The sequence below is a fragment of the Echeneis naucrates genome, chromosome 9 (assembly GCF_900963305.1).
Source record: "Echeneis naucrates chromosome 9, fEcheNa1.1, whole genome shotgun sequence".
NCBI classification, from domain to species: domain Eukaryota; kingdom Metazoa; phylum Chordata; class Actinopteri; order Carangiformes; family Echeneidae; genus Echeneis; species Echeneis naucrates.
In genome coordinates, this window is record NC_042519.1 from 715,440 (window position 1) to 736,971 (window position 21,532).

The window sequence follows — 21,532 nt, forward strand, 5'->3', positions numbered from 1 at the left end:
AGTTTTGTCAGGTTTCAACGTAGATTCAACATTTATGCCTGGCCATAAATCAACATTGATTCAAAGTGATTTGCTATTTGGGATACATTCACGTGACAAAACTTGCATCCTGGCCACCCAAATTTATCAACTTTGCGCCCTTGGGAAACTGGGTTGGTAATTAGGTTACGCCCGAGATTAGTTCCAAGTAAGTGCATGATTTATATGATTTTAAAAGAACTAAGCAGCACAGAATGCTACATGGGTCACTTGTTCCTCCACCAGTCACATGACTTGTATCTATATATTTTTATTGCAAAATGTTATTTCTTTGTCTGATGTTGATATTAGAGAATGTCTACTGTGATGATAGATGAAGTTGAACTGTTGCACAGACACATTAACAATTCAACAACAAAGCATGGCATTTATTTATTCATTCAAAATTATGAATAAATCAACAGGCATGAACTAAAAGCTAATTAATTAACTCTTTTCTATTTAAAACAATGACTGGGAATACTGAATGAAATATTTTGCCTGCGGTGACTGTGTGTGGGACTGCTGCCCTGTGCTGATTAAGTGCTTTGAAAGGCTGATCAACGACTCCATCTGCACCTCACGACCCTCCTCTCTCGACCCCCTTCAGTTCGCCTATGACCCAAATAAGTGCACTAATGACGCCATTAACTACTCCACTCCACCCTCACCCACCTGGACAGTGGAAAGGGGAACTATGTGCGCTAGCTGTTTAGTAACTACAGCTCAGTATTTAATACCATAGTTCCTCACAGGCTGGTCACTAAGCTCATGGATCTGGGGCTTAACTCCTCACTTTGCTCCTTCTGGGCCCACAGCTTTTTGACAGATACACCACAGGTGGTGAGGACTGGAAAACACACCTCCACCTGACACACCCTCAACATCGGCGCCCCCCAAGGCTGCATCCTGACTCCTCTGCTCTACTCCCTCTCCATCATCATCGTTTGCAGACGACATGGATGTGGTAGGCCTGATGCCAGAAAAACAACCTGGATCTGAACATCTCCAACATCAGACCAAAGAGATGATTGTGGACTTCAGGAGGGAGAAGCAGAGGAGCCATCATACCCCTCTCAGGATCTATGGGACCCTGGTGGAGAGGGTGCAGAACTACAGGTACCTTGGCGTCCACATCCCTGAGGACCTGACATGGACCATCCACATCTCCACCCTGGTGAAGAACAGCTATACCAGGCACTGCACCACCAAAGCCGGGAAGATCCCGGACGACCCTCATCACCCCAACTACAAACTTTTTCATCTGGCAAAAGACTCTGTTCCTGCATGGCCAAAACAGAGAGGCTGGGGAAGAGCTTTTCCCCCAGGCCATCACAACACTGAACTTTCAACCCCCCCACGCACACACCATTCTCACTCCTCCTTTATGTAAACATATGTAAACATTTTATATTTCATATTTTATTTTATGTATACTTTATTTTATGATCTGCCATATTTCATCTTAGTCAATCTGATCACAGACTTCATAGTTTACCCATCTCTGATTTTACTATATTCCTGTGGATCCAGTTCTTTTGCTACTGCTTGAAGCTACACTTGTCAATGAAGCCAAATAAAACTAATGAGCTAGTCAGACTTCCTGTTGTCCTGCAACTTTTTACTTGAACTGAAGTCATTGTACTTTGCCCTAATCACCTTAGAGAAGCATTATCTGATCATCTAACCCCTCTGGATGGCATTACTTTGACCTCCAGTTCCACTGTTAGGAATCTTGGAGTAATTTTTAATAAGGACATTTATCCCTCATACAAAACAAGTCTCGAGGATAGCCTTCTTTCACCTTCGAAATATAAAAAAAAACAAAACTGTCTCAACAGTATGCCGAAAATCCAGTGCATGCATTTCAAATCAAATCAGATTTATTTGCACCAAATCATAGCAAAGTTAGTTATCAAGGCACTTTAGCAGGTCTAGACCAAGCTCTTTATAAAAGTATTTAAAGAGACCTGACAGATCCCTCCATGTCCATACAGTTCTTTCTTCCTGTAGTCTGTGTTTTATCCCTCCTGTCCTCTCTCTTTCTGTCCCCATCCTACAGGTGCTTAAGCAGCTCTGTTCCTTGTTCCAGCTCAGTACCTGCTGCTGCAATAGTTAACATTAGTTATCATTATACACTACTACTCACTTCCCATTGTACCTTTGTACCGTCTTCTCCTTCGCTATTGCTAATATTTAATACTTCACATTTAGTGCGACCAGTTTGCAATCACTGTATGTTTTCTGTATGTTCTGTTTGTATGTTCTATTTTCCATGGTTTCTTCTCTCTTCCTGCTCTTATTCTTTATCCATCCCTCTGCCAAACATCCCCGCTTCTTGCTTGCTCTCACTGTGTCCCTCTCCCTGCCTCTGCTTCTCTCTCTTTCTCCCGCTCTCCCTTTCGCTCTTTCTCTCTCTGTCTCAACCCAACCAGTTGGGTTGCCTGAGGTTTCTGCCTCTTAAAAGTTTTTCCTTGCCACTGTCGCCAAGTGCTGGCTCTTGGGGGGATATGTTGGGTCGCTTTAACAACTCCATAAAGAGCTTGATCAAGACCTGCTCAATTTGTAAAGTACCTTGATGTAGCTTTTTTATGATTTGTACCTAAATAATACATTTTACTTAATTTGATTTAAAACAGAAGATCTGGTGCTTGCGGCAGCACAGCAGCATAGTGGTTTACATGTTCTCCCCGTGCTTGTGTGAGTCTGAATGTGAATCTGTTTGTGCAACTCAGATTGATGTAATCCACACAATTATTCAACCTGCTTGAATTTGTTTATGCCTTTTCTCTAAGAGTATATTTTAACAGGGATTTACCTGAATTGTGAAAGTGAAGCAGTTTTTCATCCCAACATATATAATACATGCCAGAGATGTAGCCTGAATGTTCTGTGGCTGCTGACTCCACCAACATGGCTGTTGTTTAGCAGATACCTTAAAGTGTCTACAGTTTGGATTCTCTGACTCTTCTCATGTTCTAATTCTAGTTTTGGACTAAAATTTGTGAAATCAGGATATTTGTCAGGTTTTGAACAGTTAGTTCATTGTTTCTAATATTGAACAAATCAGACACTTAACACTGGTCTCACATTTACAATTGTCATGTGTTATGTGTGCACATATATTTAATTTAACTGAAACTGAAAAATACATTTAAAAATAAGGAAAATATGTTTCATCCATTGGCATATATTTCTAACCCAAACGTTTATATTACCTATTTTAGACACCTATTACAGAGACATATATCCATCAGCGAGTTGGTCACTGTGTGCTTATATTATCTAAGAATTCTTGACACTAATAGGAAAAAGCTATATAATAAGAAGATCAAATTTTTATATAGATGTCACTTCAGTAAATGTGTATATTTAGACATATTAATAGCTAAGAATTACTCAAAGACATTTTCATAAACGCTCGTGCACATTTGGTTATTTATTACATGTGCAGTTTAGGAAGGATGTTGCTGAGGGACTGGATAGAATAGATAAATCAGGACTTCCAGGAAAGTTGAAGTTGTGGTGTTTGCAGTTTGGATTGTTTCCTAGATTGATGTGGCCACTGTCAGTATATGAGATTCCAATATCGGCTGCAGAGAAAATGGAAAGACTAGTAAGCTTTTACATTAGGAAGTGGCTCGGGGTTCCGAGATGTTTAAGCACTGTGGCTCTGTATGGGAAAGGCGTAATTCAGCTCCCAGTATCTAGTCTAGTGGAGGTGTTTAAATGTACTAAGGTTAGGACGGAGCTCCTGTTATCTGGGAGAAAAGATGTGGTTGTTAGTAAGGTGGTTCCAAACCCAACCAAGGGGAGAAAATGGAATCCAAGAATGGCAGTGCAGGAAGCAGAAGCAGCTCTTAGGCATACAGAGATTGTGGGTAATGTACAGATAGGCCGGGGAGGCTTGGGGCTTGGCTCAGGCAAACCGGTGTGGAGTAGAGCAGAGCCCAAAGAGAAGAGGAAACTAATTGTAGAGCAGGTTTGTAGACAGGAGGAAATATTAAGAGGTGCGAGGGCAGTGGCTCAGGTGAAGCAAGGACAGTGGTTGAACTGGGGAGGTGTAGAGAAGAAAAAGCTTAGTTGGAAAGAGCTGTGGAGTATGGAGGAAAGTAAGATTAGCTTTTTGATAGGCGCAACATATGATGTCTTGCCAACTCCCCAGAACCAAAACTCTGGGTAAATGGAGACCCGGTATGTTCGTTGTGTTCAGGTACTGCAACTTTAAAACACATCTTGTCCGGTTGTAAGGTTAGTCTCTCACAAGGCCGATATACGTGGCGACATAACCAGGTTTTAAAAAGCTTAGCTGCAGGCATTGAAGATATACGGAAGCAAGCAGTTTTAGGAGGGTCGAAGACAAAGAGAGTTGCAATACAGTTTGTGCAGGAAGGAGGGAAAGTTAATAAGATAATAAGGAAGCAAGGCAGTTTAGAGGATGCTAGTGACTGGGAGATGCAGGTAGATTTAGGAGGAAAGCTTGTTGTTCCCCAGTAAATAGCCTGCACAAAGCTAAGGCCTGATATAGTTTTGTGGTCTAGGAGTAGAAAGAAAGTATATTTCATAGAGCTGACTGTGCCTTGGGAGGATTTAGTTGAAGAAGCAAGGAAAAAGCTCAGGTATGCAGATTTAGGTAAGGATGCTGAGCAGCGAGGATGGAAGGTTAGGATTTCTCCAGTAGAAGTAGGATGTAGAGGGTTTGTAGCAAGAACTGCTGTTGCTTTGTTGAGGGAGTTAGGAGGAAGCGGCCAGAGGGTGAGGAAAATAGTGAAGGAAATGTCAGATGAGGCAGTAAGATCTAGTCAGTGGATTTGGGTTAGTAGCTGGGGGCCCAGCAGGGGGAGCTCTAAAGGTAGACAGACTCTAGGGAGAAGCAGAGGAAGAAATCCAGGAGGGGGAAGTGTATTTAAGTGGAGGGTGTGGCCTGTTTGAGCCTCTTTGCCACCATGCGGTTAGTCCAGGTGAGTTTGCCTGTGTTGGTGTGTTGATTTTACTTGAATATAGGATTGTTTAGATGAGTTTAGTTGCTGAATCTGCTAGTGTAGCTTGTATTGCCTCCACCTCCTGCACCCTCTATACTTTCATGCCCCCAACCCGAACCAGGGTCTGTATCCCATCCCTACTTTTATCTCCACCTCTTCTATTTGTCCCCCCTACCCGAACCAGGGTCTGTATCCCCACCCCGCTTTCACTGGTGCAATTGGTGAGAGGTTAGAGTAGTTGACAGTGGTGTTGTTTGAAATAGTTCTTTGTGTTTGTGCCTTTTCGACACCATGTGGTTAGCCTAGGAGAATTGGCCTGTGTTGGAGTGTTGGCTTTGGCTGTTCAGGTGAATTTAGTTGCTGAATCTGCTAGTGTAGCTTGTATTGCCTCCACCTCCTGCACGCTCTATAGTTTCATGCCCCCTACCCGAACCAGGGTCTGTATCCCATCCCTACTTTTCTCTCCACCTCTTCTATTTCTCTCCCCTACCCGAACCAGGGTCTGTATCCCCACCCCGCTTTCACTGGTGCAGTTGGTGAGAGGTCAGAGTAGTTGATAGTCATGCTGTTTGAGATGGTTGTCTTTGTGTGAGGAGTGGTGATGGCTGGCATTAGGGGGTGACTCTGGGACGCCAGTGTTCACGGTCTAGCCTTCTGGAGGAGCTATCACCGCTCACTGGCCTAGTTGGATATTATCTGTAGGGAACATAGAGCAGGGTGAAAGTTTGTTGCTAGGAAGGTGATGAGTCTGAGTCTGGTCCATTTTTTTGTTGCATAAGTTTCTTGTGTTTTCTTTAATAAATACATGTTATAAATCTGTCTTTCTATTCAGAGGTTAGTAGTTAGTTGTTAGCGCTGTTGCCTCAGAGTAAGCTTGTGGTCTTTTTGTTCAGAGTTTGCATGTTCTCAGCAACAGCGCTAACAACTAACTACTAACCTCTGAATAGAAAGACAGATTTATAACATGTATTTATTAAAGAAAACACAAGAAACTTATGCAACAAAAAAATGGACCAGACTCAGACTCATCACCTTCCTAGCAACAAACTTTCACCCTGCTCTATGTTCCCTGTGTGGGTTTCCTCCCACAGTCCAAATACACCCCTGGCACCCCCTGTGACCGTTACAGCTAAGTGGCAGAAAATGAGTGAGAGTGAGATTATGATGGGTTTGATAAGGAAAAGAAAAAGGTTCATCATTTGTAACAACTGCTACTGTGAAAAACAACTAACTCCTGTAACTGTAAGTAATCTGAAACTTCTGTACCTATATGTAGACATAGGCTTCAGCTAAGTTGACAAGACTTGAACTTGGAGAAGATGTGCCTCCTCTAGGCATGTAGTTAAATGATCTGGAACAGGAAAATATATAACTATGTAACTGTTGTGCAGAACTATGATTTTAAGACACTGCTTGTATCATCCTGAGTGTAAATTGTCTCCTATATTGCGCAATATACCTATTCCACAACAGGGTTTATAAACTACATTATCCTGTTTGAGTCTGTGCCTCACTTCAGGAGCTGCAACAACATATTACTTTTGAACTGCTGGGAGATTCAGAACCAAGAGAGACATTTTGTTGACTCCAATCCTCAATTATTTTATATTCCAGTATGATTATGGATTAAAAGTTGGCTTTTCAATTATCTATTCAGTGGCTTCCTGGTGGCTTATGGATTTAAGCCTTTAACACAAAAGATTCCTATTGTCCACCTGGACTTTTTAGTTTTTTAGCTTCATGCTGCTGATAGGGTTGGCTTTGCAGTTTTCTCTATACAGTAGCTGGAGTTGGTTAGGCTTGATGTACCGGGGCAGCTTGTACTCGGCCCAAAGTCTGTCTGACCTCATGTAGTATCAGGCTGCAATCTGTCAGCTGGAAGACCATAGTCAAGGGTAGAGGACTAACAAGCCAACTCCAAAACACCCCCCTCCAAATAACAATGGTCAGCATCTTGTTGACTTCGGCCTTGAAACCAATTGCGTAGTTGGTGGTGCCATCTTCCCACATAAGCAAACTTACTTGGTTCACGTGGTTCAGCAAACCACATTGACCCCATCCATATCAGCGGGAAGTGACGCAGGTCCCTCCGAGATGTCAGTGTGTTGTGGTGCAGATGCCAACAATAATCCTCTTCAATGGCTCCTCTTCTATGGAACCAACTCCCAGCATCGGTCCGGGGGGCGGACTCTTTAGTAACTTTCAAGACCAGGCTTAAAACTTTCCTGTATGACAGAGCGTACAGTTAAAAAGTCCTCTACTCTTTAGGTATGCTGCTATAGGCCTAGGCTGCTGGCGGAAGGACTGAGCTTCTCTCTCTCTCTCTCTCTCTCTGTCTCTCCCTGTCACCCTCTCTCCCTCTTTCTCTCTAACTCCCTCCTTGCATGCGCTGATAAAAACCATCCTTCTTAAAAAAAAAAACAAAAACAAAAAAAGAAGTTTCACCCAGTTCTAAGCATTTATACTGCATTTACTAACCATGTTCTGCCAAAGTCTCTGTCTCTCCCAGTTCCTCTCGTCTCTCTCCCTGTCCTCATCCTGCAGGTGGTGACTCATCGCCATCCCATGTTCCTGCAACACCTGCTGGTCCCATATAGCATGAATTCTGTATTACAGCTCAACTCCATGAACTTCATGCAACAACATGTTCCTGCCTACACCCCCCCCCCCTCCAATGCCTGCCTGTGTGTGTCTCTCTCTCTCTCTCTCTCTCTCTCTCTCTCTCTCTCTCTCTCTCTCTCTCAACCCAACCGGTCGAGGCAGATGGCCGCCCCCCCCTGAGCCTGGTTCTGCTCGAGGTTTCTGCCTCTTAAAGGAAGTTTTTCCTTGCCACTGTTGCCAAGTGCTTGCTCATCGGGGGATCTGTTGGGTCTCTTTAAATAAATTTATAAAGAGTTTGGTCTAGACCTGTTTTATATGTAAAGTGCCTTGATGTAACTTTGTTATGATTTGGCGCTATACAAATAAATCTGATTTGATTTGAATCCCTACCTGTTGACAGCTAATATCACACTGAAGCTCAGGACAACAACAGAGACAACTCGACATCTGCAAACTTAAGTCCCAGAACATCAACAAAGAGTTTGTGCTGGATCTGAAAAATCGTTTTTGTGTTCTTGGTGCCCAGACTGACTCAACTGATAGGGCTCCAGATATTAACACCAAATTGGAAATTATCAGAAACACCTATGTTGGAGCAGCCGCTAAGATCCTGGGCTATAGAGAAACAAGAACAAAGACTGCCTGACACCCGTCACTTGGCAGAAAAAAGAGCAAAGGAAGCAACTTAAAGCTAAGATGCTGAACACTATGGCTCCAGAAACAGCCCCACGAAACCTATAAGATCAAGGACAAGGAAGTCAAAAGGAGTGTAAGGAATGACAAACAGGCCTTTGTTGAGAGACTAGCCTGCAAAGTAGAAGAGGCAACAAAGAAAGGTGATATGGGCACTATATATAAAATCACCAAGCATCTCTATGGCAAAAACACCAGCCAATCAGCTCCTGTGAAAGACAAGGATGGTAACACCTTGTTGAAAGAGAGAGAGCAGGCTGCCAGATGGGCACAGCACTTCTGTGATGTCCTCAACTCCCTCAATCAAGAAAACCCCACACCTGCAGATAGCCTTCTCAACATCAATACAAGTCCACCAATTGAGACAGAGTTCAGAAGTGCCATCCAAATGACCAAAGTGGGAAAGCTGTAGTCTTTGGCTCTATCCATGCAGAGATGCTAAAAGCTGAATACAGCATATCTGTCAAGGTTTTCACTGACCTGTTCAGACACATCTGGGACACAAATGTCATCCCTGTGGATTTGGCAAAAGGTCCAATTGCAAATATTCCAAAGAAACTCAATCTGCAAGACTGTAACAACTGGAGAGGCATCACATTGCTGTCCATACCATCTAAGGTCTTCTGTAGAATCCTTCTAGCCAGAATCAACAATGCAATTAACACCAAATTGAGACAGGAACAGGCAGGCTTCAGGAGAGGAAGAGGATGTACTGACCAGAAGTTCACACTAAGGAACATCATTGAGCAATGGCTGGAGTGCAACAACCCACTATACACCAATACATCAGCTTCACTGACTTCCAGAAAGCTTTTGTCAGCTTACACTACCAACACCCTGTGGAAGATTATGCAATCCTATGGCGTTCCTCCAAAGATAATCGCACTGATAAAGATGCCTAAGCTTTCGATTAAACAAACGATAGAAAGCTTTACATTGTATAAGTGTGTGTGCGCGCATATGCACCTGTGTATGTGCACATAATTTCCATGGGCCTTTGAACGATTTTTAGTGTTTAATATCAACTTGCAGGGCTTCAGTATTGGATTGGAGATGTTTAATTGTATCCGTGGTCACAGATGTTAAAGTGACTTTCAGACCATCCACTTCACTTTGAGTAAATTCAAGGCTTCTGTTTACCTCCTGTAGTTCTCTAGTCAGGTCATTAACACGTTTATTATTGCAATTATTAATTATTCTCACAACGCCTTTAAAGCTGTTCTCTTATTGCATGATCAGGTCTTTATAAAAAGCCTTTTGCTGATTCAAGAGGTCTTGAATGACTGAGGGAGATACATAGTCTTCTTCACTCTTCTTAGGTGGCATTTTATCAAGTTATCATCCAATAAACAGACAAAACAGGGTCCTACTGGTTGGATGTGAAGATAAGCTGCATTGGGTGTAAAGCAGCAAATGGAGAAGGCTTCAGGCTGTAAAATGAAGTGGACAGAGAAGTCTTCAGGCTGGTGGGCACAGTTTCAGCCATTGACTGGACCTTGAGGAAAACAACTTCAGATAAACCAAGAGGCATCCAATGGTCACTCTTCACCCAGCTAGAAGATCTTGACTATGCTGATGACCAGGCCATTCTCTCCACAAAGCACACTCATTTGCAAGAGAAGACAGGCAGGACTGACAGATACGCCAGACAGATGGGTTTAGCATTTAACACCTCTAAAACCCAAGTGATGTGCATTAACTCAACTGTGTACTGTGTAAATGCACGCAAAACAGTCAAGAAAACAGGTTAAACCAATAACCAATTTTAGACTATGTAAACATTTAGAAACATGATACATAATATATTTTTAATTCCAACACTATATTTAAGAACTATTTTGCTTATGTTTTTCCCTCTTCACAAACACATTTCTTTTTAACTCTAAATTTATCATTCACCATTTTCTCAGATTTTCAACGTCAGTGTCACACAAGAGGTAATTGTTTTACTGTCCTCTTGGGAGGGACAGACCTGGCATCTTTTCCTTTTCTTTTCATCTGTGTCCACTGGATGTTGGTTGGGTGATTTGAGCTTGACCTTTTCAATGACAGCTGCTGCTGCTGGGGATCGAGCTGGCCTGGCTCACATCTGGATCTTGGGAGTGACAAGTGCTTTGTCGAGTTCTTCCAAGAAAAGCCGATGTTGGTACAATATACTGGCATTCAATTGCTGGTTGATTTCAGTCCACAGGACATAGGCATTGTAAGCAGACACCTCCACAATGTTGTAGAAAATCACCAAAGGCCAACGGGCAGTCTTGCACTGGCAGCTGTGTGTTGCTGTGACTTTGTCCAGATTGTCAACTCCTCCTTTGGTGGAGTTATAATCCAGGATCATTTGTGGCTTCATATCTTCTCTTGTGCTCAGAGATGCATCTGTGTGCATTATACTCATTCCAAGAACATTCTTGTTTCTCTTTGGGCAGTATGAAACAACTGTTGCTTTCTCAGTGAATGCAAATATTTCGGAATGCAGAGGTCTGAACTGCATCTTCAGAAATTCACTGGGAAGTTCTGGCTTATTTCTACTGACTGTTCCCACATGGTCAGCTTTCTCTTCTGAAGTTCATCTCCAAGGTGGTAGGATGTAAAGAAGTTGTCACAAGTGATGTTATGACCTTGTAGCCCTTCACTCATTTCCAGCACCACACACATCATCTGATTCTTCTCAGATGTTCCTCCAGGTAGCTTTCCAGTGTATACTTGCATATTCCATGCATAGCTGAATTTTGCATCACAGGCTGCCCATATTTTGATGCCATACTTGGCAGGCTTGATGGGCATGTGCTGTTGGAAAGGACAGCACCCCCTGAATGGAACATGGCACTCATATACAGTAACATGGATTGAATGCCCATGTCCCCTCTGTGGATGATGATTGCTGCATTCCTTGGTTTTCATCTGTTGGAGGGACAATGGCAGACTCGTCCTCTGAATCATCCTCATCATAGGAAAATTGACAATTTGGATCATCAATAGCATTGTCCTCTGTCTCTGAAATCTCTTCCTCTACATCACTATCCCAGTTCAAAATTTGTGATAAAGGTTTCTCAGCTATACCAAAAAGATGACTTGAGAACAGTGACAAAGACAAGTGTGAGAAAGTTCCCTCCCTTCACACACCTGGGTCTGGGTCTAAGAGGCAATCAAAATACATTAAAGTAAATCAAAGAGAAATGTTTATTTTGGATCTGAACAGCTGCTTACCCACATTAAAGTGTCTGGGTCAAAATGACCTACAACATCATCTATGTATACAAACTCTGCACAGACACTCCACTACACATCAAAGTGTCCAGATTTTACAAACCAGTTCATGACCCTAGATGAGGAAAAGTCACCAAATTTCATGAAGAAAAGAAAGGATAAACAGTCCTTTGGTCAACACAAAAATTTAAATGAGTCAAATTGACCCTTAACATAATATGAGGGTCAATATCCTGTCAGTTCTCCACTGTTTTGAAGGAATTCAGTCATTCATTCATTCATTCATTCATTCATTCAACTTCTACTGCTTATCCATTTCCTCTATTGGATGGGGTACACCCCGCACAGGCTGCCAATCCATCACAGGGGCTAACAGAGACAGACAGAGACGAATAACCACTCGCAGTCACATTCATAGATAAGGGAAATTTAGAGTCACTAATCAACCTAGACATGCATGTCTTTGGTATGTGGAAGGAAACCAGTGTACCCAGAGGAAACCCACACAAGCATGGGTAGAACATGCAAACTATGCACAGAAAGGCTCCAGGCCCGAGAACTAAACCCACAACCTTCTTGTTGTGAGGCAACCACTATGTGACTGTGCTGCCATAAGGCATTCAATTCAACAGAAAAATAATTATCACTCACAATGTCCTGTGACATTGTAATAAATAGACAGAGTTGGATTTGCCAGAATATTTGACTGTGGTTAAAGAGGGCTGATCTGTTGGTAGCTGGAACAGACTGGGGGACAAACAAGAACAGGTAGGTGACCACCAGAGAGACGACTGACAGCTCGGAAAAACGAGACCCTGGACTGTATGGGTTAGCAGCCCATTCTGTGTCTTTTGTGAGAAAGAACCCAAAAAAGCCCTAAAGATATCTTCACCTGATTAGAGAGCCCCCCCTTGCTATCTACCTAAGTTACTTATCCATGCAGACAGACTGATGACAAGAACCTGTGCAAGACATGGCCTAAGAATCCATCAGGCAAGAATGAAAAGTCTGGAGTTGGGAAGTGAGGTGCAATGCACAGGTCTTGCACCTGGTGAGAGACAGGAGGAGTCCGGCCAGGAGGCAACACACAGATCCCATTCCAAGTACCAGAACCTCTCAATCCTGGGCGAGTAGTTCCACAGCAGCAGATTAAGTGGCCCCCAGCCTGCATATGAAGCGAGTGGCTGCAGTTTGACCAAGATGTGTCCAACATCATCCATGAAACCATCAAGGGTGAGGTTGACAGTCGATTCCATACACAAATCACAAACCATCATCATTAGTTATGCCTGAGAGAGATTTGGCCCAATTGAGAAGTGAAATACCAAGACCACCTCATTCACCATGAGGTTTGTGACCCCAGGTCACAGCAGTGATGATGCGTAGCAATACACCCTGGGTTTGTTTCTTGAAGATATTGAACTTTATGGGGAATGCCTCAGCTTCTCCCTTTCTCCATTTCTTATACTGTAACAAAAATACTGAATATAGACAGAAGAAAATTTTGTATTTCAGTCTCTTTTGTTTATGTATTTATAACTACAAATTATGATAGTTACTTTTGCTATTATTATCATGGATAAAGAGACAGACAATGGCATCTGGAGATCTCCTTCTGAAGCAATTCCTAATTTCTTCTGACAGTCAACTGCAGCTTCCGAGTAGAAATTGTCTCTCATTCTGGTTTAATCACATTTTTCTCCTTGCTCTCTTGCAGAGTCGAAAACATTCCAATAAGGTGCGCTTGTACTACATGCTACATCCTGTGGATGGAGGATGCCCTGCCAAGAAACTCCGAACAGACAATGTGAGTGCTGTGAATCAGTCACCAACTCCCCACAAAGACACATCACTCCGCAACTGCTGCTCAGGAAAACTTTTATTGTTCCTGTATGTTCCTGCGTTTCACAGGTTTTTTTTTTACTTATTATAGACATTATAATAAGTGTAATAATATATATACTGGAATCAGAATTGGAATAAAGACTGTTATCTATATATCAGTCCAGGTTTTTGAGTGTGCGCTGATAATGAAAGTGAAATTATTAATTTTATTATTTATGAAATATTTCAACTAAAATTGGTTTGTGATGGCTGATAACAGGACATTATTAATGTTCCCATTTAGTTTTCTTTATCTTTTCCTACTGAAAAGAAAAGACACTTATTTTTTGGCAGAAATTTGGATACCCCCCCCCCCCCCACACACACACACACACACACACACGTTGAGTTTAAACCGTGGATGTGTAGGCAATGTGCGGAACATGGGGGAACAATGATTAAATTATCTGCCTCAGACTTCCTGCAGGAACTAAACCAGATCTGACAAACAGATTTTGGATTTATTTCAGGTTGTTCTGTTGGCTGGATCCTTTGAGGAACAGCATGGGTTTATGACTGGTCAATTACGTGTTTCCACTTTGACAGTAAGTGAAAAACAGTGCTGTCCAGTTGAAGCCGTCACTTGTTTTTCCTGCTGAGACATTTAAAGCGGGTCTGAGGGGGATTTGGATGTGAAGAGCTGTGTAAAATTTTAGATTCGATTAGATTAGATTCAACTTTATTGTCATTGTGCAGAGTACACGTATAAAGCCAATGAGATGTAGTTAGCATCTAACCAGAAGTGCAAAACAATAGTATTATTTATAGAGAAGACCAGGTGTAAGTGATTACTACAACGTAAATATGCTTTATCTTACAATATGTACGATATTGTTGACAGTGAGCAATGCATATACAGATGTATGTATATACAGAATTAATTTATATATATATATATATATATATCATGCTGAAGGTTCCAACACACTGATGGAGACATAGACAGAAGGAATGGCTGATCTAGACCTGAATGATCTTCTCCCATTAAAACTCATTTTTACAGTTTACTGATTAATTTCTTACAATATCATGGCTTGATTATTTCTTTTTTTTTTTTTTTTTTTTTATATGATATTTTTTGTATTTTTAAACCAAATCCACTGTTTCACAGTTTTTCCTGTCTGTGTGCTGTGTTAATCATTCCTGCTTGGGTCTCTGGCCATAGTCAGGGAGCACAGGGGAGATATCCTCCAGGGCCATCATCAGGGTCAACTCCCATTCACCAAGCAGTGGAAGCAGTGGACTCTAACTTTTTGGTCTCAGACAGCAGCTTTATTTTGATCAACTGTATATACTGTGAAGGTGCTACACTTTTTCCTTAGAGACGGACACTTCACTCAGCCACACCCACCATGTGCACACATGCACGTCGTTTATGACTTTTCGTAAAGGGACCCCAACATTAAAAAAGTGAAACTCTGGTTTTGTTTACATTTCCATATGGGCTGTACACCACTGGGGTCCTAAGATTGTCTTATCGGTCATTTTTGACCCATGTATTATAAAAGCATTTACATACAGAAAAAAGTTCAAAGGCCACATACACAAACTCTCTCTAACACACACACACAACAAAGAAACTGGATTCCTATTGATGTACGAATTGAACTTGAATTTGCACCTTGCACCTGCACCTCTGACCTGCAGCTAACCGCTCACATCACACAAGATCCCAGACAAAACAAAAAAAACATAACGTAAAACAAATTCTGTGGAGAGGATATAAAGATACCCCTGACCAAAGAACCCCCAGTTGGTTCCTTGCTGAAGCCATGAGTGGACATTTCACTTTCCAACAGGTCCTGGACCAGATATTTTCAGAGGTTCTGGATGAGCAAGAACACTATGATGTGGAAGAAGAGGTATCTGAAGTAGAAGAAAGAAAGAAGAAATGACCCAAGCTGACACAGAGACATTTTTATCCAAGAACAGTAAAATAACATGGTCGTCATCAAACACGGACAACACCCCAGGAAGATTTGCAGCACAAAACATCATTAGGATCACCCCTGGGCCAACAAGATATTCAGCTGCCCATGCCAAGGACATCTGCTCCACTTTCCTCCTATTCATCACAGCAGCCATTGAAAAGATCATACTGGAAATGACAAATTTGGAGGGTTCCTGTAAATATGGAGACAACTGGAAAAATATAGCTCAGAATTACCTGCGTGGCTACATTGGGCTTTTGATCTTAGCAGGTGTCTACAGGCTACATCTAGTCACTGGGATGCAGAGAATGGAAGGTCAATTTTTCATGCCACAATGCCACTGAAAGTCTTCCACACTTTTTCATAAGATTTGACAACCGTGAGTCAAGACCAGCAAGGCGTGTGAGGGACAAACTGGCAGCCATCAGAGACATCTGGGACAAGGGCATTGAGTGTCTGCCATACCTTTGCAACCCTGGACCTGAGGTCACAGTAGATAAGCTGTTGGTTCCATTCAAAGGTAAATTTTTATTTTCATAATGTTACTTACCACATGTTACTTGTCACATGTGACAACTTTTTCACCTCCAATGAACTCCAGCAGCTAGCCAGCAGCTCCTGAAAAGTAAAATGACCATGGTTGGCACTTTGCGGAAAAACAAGCCTGAACTCCCCCCTGCCCTCCTTGCAACAAGAGGGAGAGTGGTCTTCTCAACAAAGTTTTCCTTAACCCCCACCACCACTCCTGTTTCTTACCTCCCAAAAAAGAACAAGAATGTGGTCCTGCTGAGTACACTGCACAAGGCAACTGAAATCACTGATCGTGAAGACAGGAAGCCAGCCAATATTCTGGAGTACAACTGCACTAAAGGGGGCGTGGACAACCTTGCCAAGGTTATTGGGACGTACAGCTGCAGAAGGATGACTGCATGCTGGCCCCATTCATCTTCCATAACATTCTCATCATACAATGTGTTTGTGATATGGCAGTGGCAATATGGTGATATGTGTAACCTGGATGGCTGAGAGGAAGAACAGAAGGAGGTTCTTCCTGGAGTAGTTGGGAAAGGCTCTTGTCACTCTATGCATTGCAATTGTGAGAGCTGCTTTTTGAGGCTGATTAATGGTTTGCACCTTGCGGTGAACCCTCTATATTCACTTCACCTGGGTAGAAATTGTGAAGGGGTTTTTCTTCACCATATTATATGTCAGCTTGTTCTATTTTATCTTTTTCTATTACATTTCTATTGCTGTTTTTTAGGTTGTTCAATTTTTATTGTTTTTAAAGCTTTTTTTTATTATTCTATTCTCTATTCTCTATTCTCTATTCTCTATTCTATTCTCTATTTTCTATATTGTGGACAGCAACAAAGAATGTAATTGTACAGGGAAACGTTTCTATACTGTACATATGACAATAAACACTTTGAATGTTGAATCTTGAAAAGTAAATGCTAAGTTTGCTAACTCAGCTAAACTCAGCTTTTTGATTTCCAGGAGTCTCCACACAAAAGTTTAAACACCAATTCTTAAGAGGAGGCTTTATAAGAAAGTTAAAGACTGAAAACGAACATGAGGAAACTGCTTCACAGAGACTGACTCCAAATCACCTGGAACCTTCAGAGGAACTTCATGTTGGGTGATGGATGTTGGTCTTTGTGAAACAAGACCAAACGTGACCAAACCAGAGTCACACATTTTTTCATCTTTCTTTTTTCAAGTGTCACAATAAATCTGTGTTGGGTCTGACCTTAGGCCCTTGGTAAAAGGGCACATTGCCTTGATGGGAGAGGTCTTCACTTAAACTACATAGATGTGATGCGACCAGGCTGTGCTTATAAGGTGGCTCTGTCTAAAAATACCCTCAGCAGCAACACTGAGGCTGTGGGGTGCATATGGTGTGGCATGGCCTAGTTGAGCTAATGGTATCTGACAACTGTACTAGCTGCTGGTCATGCTAGTCGTTGTGAAAACCTGCTCTCATGCAGAGGGGGGAGGGGGTGTCAGTCAAGTATTTTCTCAGGGTTTTGTAGTTTTAAGGAGTAACATTCTAAAATATCCACTTGATAATATCAGTCAGATTGTTGATCTCTGCTGTCAGACAAGAGCTTAAATTTTACCATCCAAATTATAGTTTGTCATAAAATCAAACCTGCGAGACAAACACTGAATAAACATGAAGCAGCACAGAGGCTGCAGTTTTACAAGCCCAAGACTGATTCTGTACATTTGCTCCTAATTTGTTATTGCAGCTCACTCTGTCCTCAGCTCCAATGTTCAGACAGAAACTGTGAATCTATTGAAACTGTTTTACATGAATTGTGAGGTATCAGATTGGGAAGGTTTCACATTAATTTACATTTGAGCTCAAAAACCACAAACTCTAGCACTGTTGCCCCACAACAACAAGGTCATGGGTACGATTCCTGGACCTTTTTGTCCAGAGTTTTCGGTGGAAGATTAATGAATGAATGAATGAATGAATGAATAAACAGGAAGAGGTTGATGTCTAATGAAAATTCCCTTGCAGAGATGCAGTTAGAATACTGATGTTAATTAGAGAAACAACATCTTTTTGCTCCAATCATCATTGCTCTGTGTTCAGAACACGGGGAATGTATTTTCTGTTGTCTCAGCATGTTGCATGTGGACATCTATTAAAAGTGCAAACATTTTGTTTAGATGGTACCTATGATGCTTTGTTTAATTAAGGTATTAATAACGTAATAGAAAATCTCAGACAAAAGAAGAACTATTTTTAATTGCAACACTTATTGTGCGTCAGACCAATTGAGGGCTTTCTGTTTCCTGTCTCTGAACAAACAACAAATACCTTTTTTACTATAATTTCCATTTTATTTTGATTTATGCTGCACATGCTAATCAAGGCATAATTTAGCACCCCATCAATTTAAAATAAGATGCAGTATAGATTGGTTCTGGTGGTTACCTGTCAGTTTATTTGAGTGGCAGTTTTCATTAGATCCAGCCTGCAGCGCTGCCACGGGATATTGCAACAGATGGAGCACTCGTGCTGGAGATGGCACAGGTGTCCTGTGCTGCGTTAACTAAACTAGAAGTGACTGAAATGTTATGCTTCACTGCCTTGACCTCTCTCTGAGCAATATCCAACAGACTGTAGACTTGCCACACACACACGCATGCGTGCTCTCATAACGAGTATGCACATTTCCTATGGCATGTACGCCCACTAAATCTGTAGAGCGTCTAGGGTCAGACACGCTACAGCCACGTGGACAGTAGAAATGATTCTGGGTGTTTTAAGTTCCATGTTTTATCACAGGCAGAGGACCTGAACTAATGACATGTGGCTAATGTAATTTGAATATGAGGGAAAATAGAGATGATTTATTATTATTCTTGCAACATGGCAGCATACTGGTTAGTGTTGTTGTAAGACGATTGTGGGTTTGAGTCGCAGGCCTGGGGCCTTTTTGAGTGGAGTTTGCATGTTCTGCCCATGTTTGCATATGTTTCCTCTGGGTATACCTGTTTCCTCCCAAATACCAAAGACATGCATGTCCAGGTTGATTGGTGACGCCAAATTACCTGTAGCTATGAATGTCAGTGTGAGTGGTTGTTCGTTTCTGTCTGTTTCTACGTGTTGGCCCTGTGATGGACTGGCAAACTCTCCATAGTGTATCCAGCCCTTTCCCAATATGAGCTGGGACCCCCATGACCTGGAAAAGGATAAGAATAAGATGACAATTGAATGAGAGGATATCATTCTGCTGTATGACTGATTAATCCTTAAATACCCCCACTGGTTAAAAAACCAATATGGATGAGTGATGACGAAGTTGAGTCAGTAGTTTGGTCTACTGTACTCAGCATACTGTGCAAAAAACACTCAGCCATGTATGTGTGAACTCTGTGGCTTGTGCATAAAGTATGTGCAAAAGCTGTGTATTTGTATATTCATATTACTGTAAGTCAACCCTATGTTAATTACACATGGAGGGTGCACACATACCGAAACATATATTATGATATTCAGGTGCAAGTCATTGGCTCTCTAATGGAGTTGTGTCTTTTGGTTCATTATTTAGGCGCATAGACTTCAGTTGCTGTTATCAGTGGACCAGTCAGTGGCTAAAGTGAGGGGCAACGTGAACATGCCGATGGATGAATTGTCTATTTCTCTACCCATCACTGGCTGGCTCTGTTTCACCCTGACCATTCCACCTTTACCTAACTGAGATCAGAAGGTTATTTAAAGCATTAAGTCTCGTTCTTTCTTTCTCGTTACCAGCACGTGTCAGCGCTTCCGGTAAAGAAGTTGACTAGCTCTTTAGTTTTTAATTGTGTCCGTATTAGTGTGAGAACTTTATTTGTCCTTATTACATGATAGGACTATTACTGTCTCTACCTTCTGGGTGTTCTCCCTTCAGTGTTGGTCATATCGACAATAAGTTGACACCCTGATGGCTCACCTTTAATATGACCTTCTTCCTACACAGCCTGCTGGAGATAAAAGTTTTGGTCATATACAGCCTTGATTGTTGTGGTTATAGAGAGCTAACTCAGTGATGTCATTGGAATGAATGAGGTTATACTAGGTTTACACCTAGTTTCTTTGACTTTGAAAGGACCAGGCAGTGATAACCATGTCCAAGTATTTACAGGTATGATATATTAATTGTTGCAGCATGGCGGCATAGTGGTTAGCGCTGTTGCCCCACAATAAGAAGGTTGCAGGTTCGGTTTGCTGGGACCTTTCTGTGCAGAGTTTGCATGTTCTCCCTGTGCCTGCGTGGGTTTCCTCCCACCATCCAAAGACATGCATGTTTGGGTTTATGGTGACTCTAAATTGTCCTTTCCAGGGTGTACACCACTCTTCCCCAGTGTGAGCTGGGATTGGCTCCAGCACCCCCGTGACCAGGAAAGGGATAAATACATATTAATTGTTTGGGTCTCAGGGGGAAAGATAATGGTCTATCAGGAGACAGAAACAGGTCTGTCCTTCATGAGATGCAGAAAAATAGACAGGGCAGAAACTCCCCTGACCTTTGTCTCCTCCAGCTCTCTCTTCAGCATCTTCTTATCCAAATATTGCATTTTGCTTGTGTGACACATTGTTCTGATCAGATTTGTTTTGTGAGGGAAAATGGGAAAAAAGGATGTGTGTTCTTGTGGGAAATTGGTTGTTGCCTAGCAACACGGCTGTAATCAGACCTTCCTGTTGTGTGGGGTGTTGTCTTCTGGTTCCCAAGACCACAAACTCTAATTTAGTTGCAAGAAGCAGTTACTGCAGGTGACGTGTCCTGTCCTGGTTTCTGTCATCTCTCCCAGTTGAACCAGTTCAGGCCAGGTGACTCATCACCTTGTGTAGGAAGAGGTTGTGTTCTGATATTTTCAGCCACGTAACAATCCCAATTCTCGTGTCATCTGTTCTCTGACATTTGAGAGCAGTTCCTCATCCAACAGAGGGCTCCAACAGATGAATGGAGAATGAAGCACGCAGAGGTAGATAACGATAAAGGCACCTCATAGTGTTAGATATTATATCAAATGTTCTGTGGTCTGAAAAATGAGTGGAATATTTAACTCTACTCAGTGCAGCCTGGGCTCCACTCTCAGGTCAATTTCTCTTCTGAAATGTATCCTACATTTTAAATGTCCTCTGAGCCTCTTTGAATAGGGTTAGGGATCATTGTGACTCAGTCAGTGTGTGAAGGTAATGAAGCCTTTGAAAAATGAACCTCCAAAAATGAGGAGCGAAACAATGAGTGTAGAGAGAAAGTCCATCTGCAGCCACAGGAAGCTGTCACAGACAGTCAATGACTGTCAATGACAATGACAATGACTTGAATCATACCAAACTTGACCAGCAACCATGCTCATAAGGTTGGACAGACCTTCACAATGACCTTTTCAAGAGGGGGGCATAGTTCAGGTCCAGGGTTAGAGACAGTCCAAGTCCAGGTCGAATGAGCAGTGACTTGGAATAATAAAAAACCTATTTGTATGGATATGTTAGTGTAAGGGAGCTGGAAATCATCCCCCTCACTGAAGTGAAAGAACACCTTTGCACAAACATTGACTGTGCAAAGTTAGACTTAATACAGGAAGTTTATTTTGTTGATCCCACTAACCACTGTCTTTTTGAGGTCATTTTCTGGGGGGAGTGTTCTCATGGGTGCATACATGGGAATGCATCCACAGGACTCTAACTGATCAATAATCTACCTCATT

The 21,532-nt window shown here is 42.0% G+C and overlaps 1 protein-coding gene across 1 annotated transcript in view; it reads left to right on the forward strand.

The window, feature by feature from the left end:
• The window catches only part of zmat4a (zinc finger, matrin-type 4a), a 154,838-nt gene that overhangs the window by 34,296 nt on the left and 99,010 nt on the right, over nucleotides 1–21,532 (forward strand). Inside the window, exon 3 of the mRNA XM_029509820.1 lies at nucleotides 13,219–13,308. Coding sequence (XP_029365680.1) covers nucleotides 13,219–13,308 — 90 coding nt within the window. The remainder of the gene's footprint in view (nucleotides 1–13,218; nucleotides 13,309–21,532) is intronic.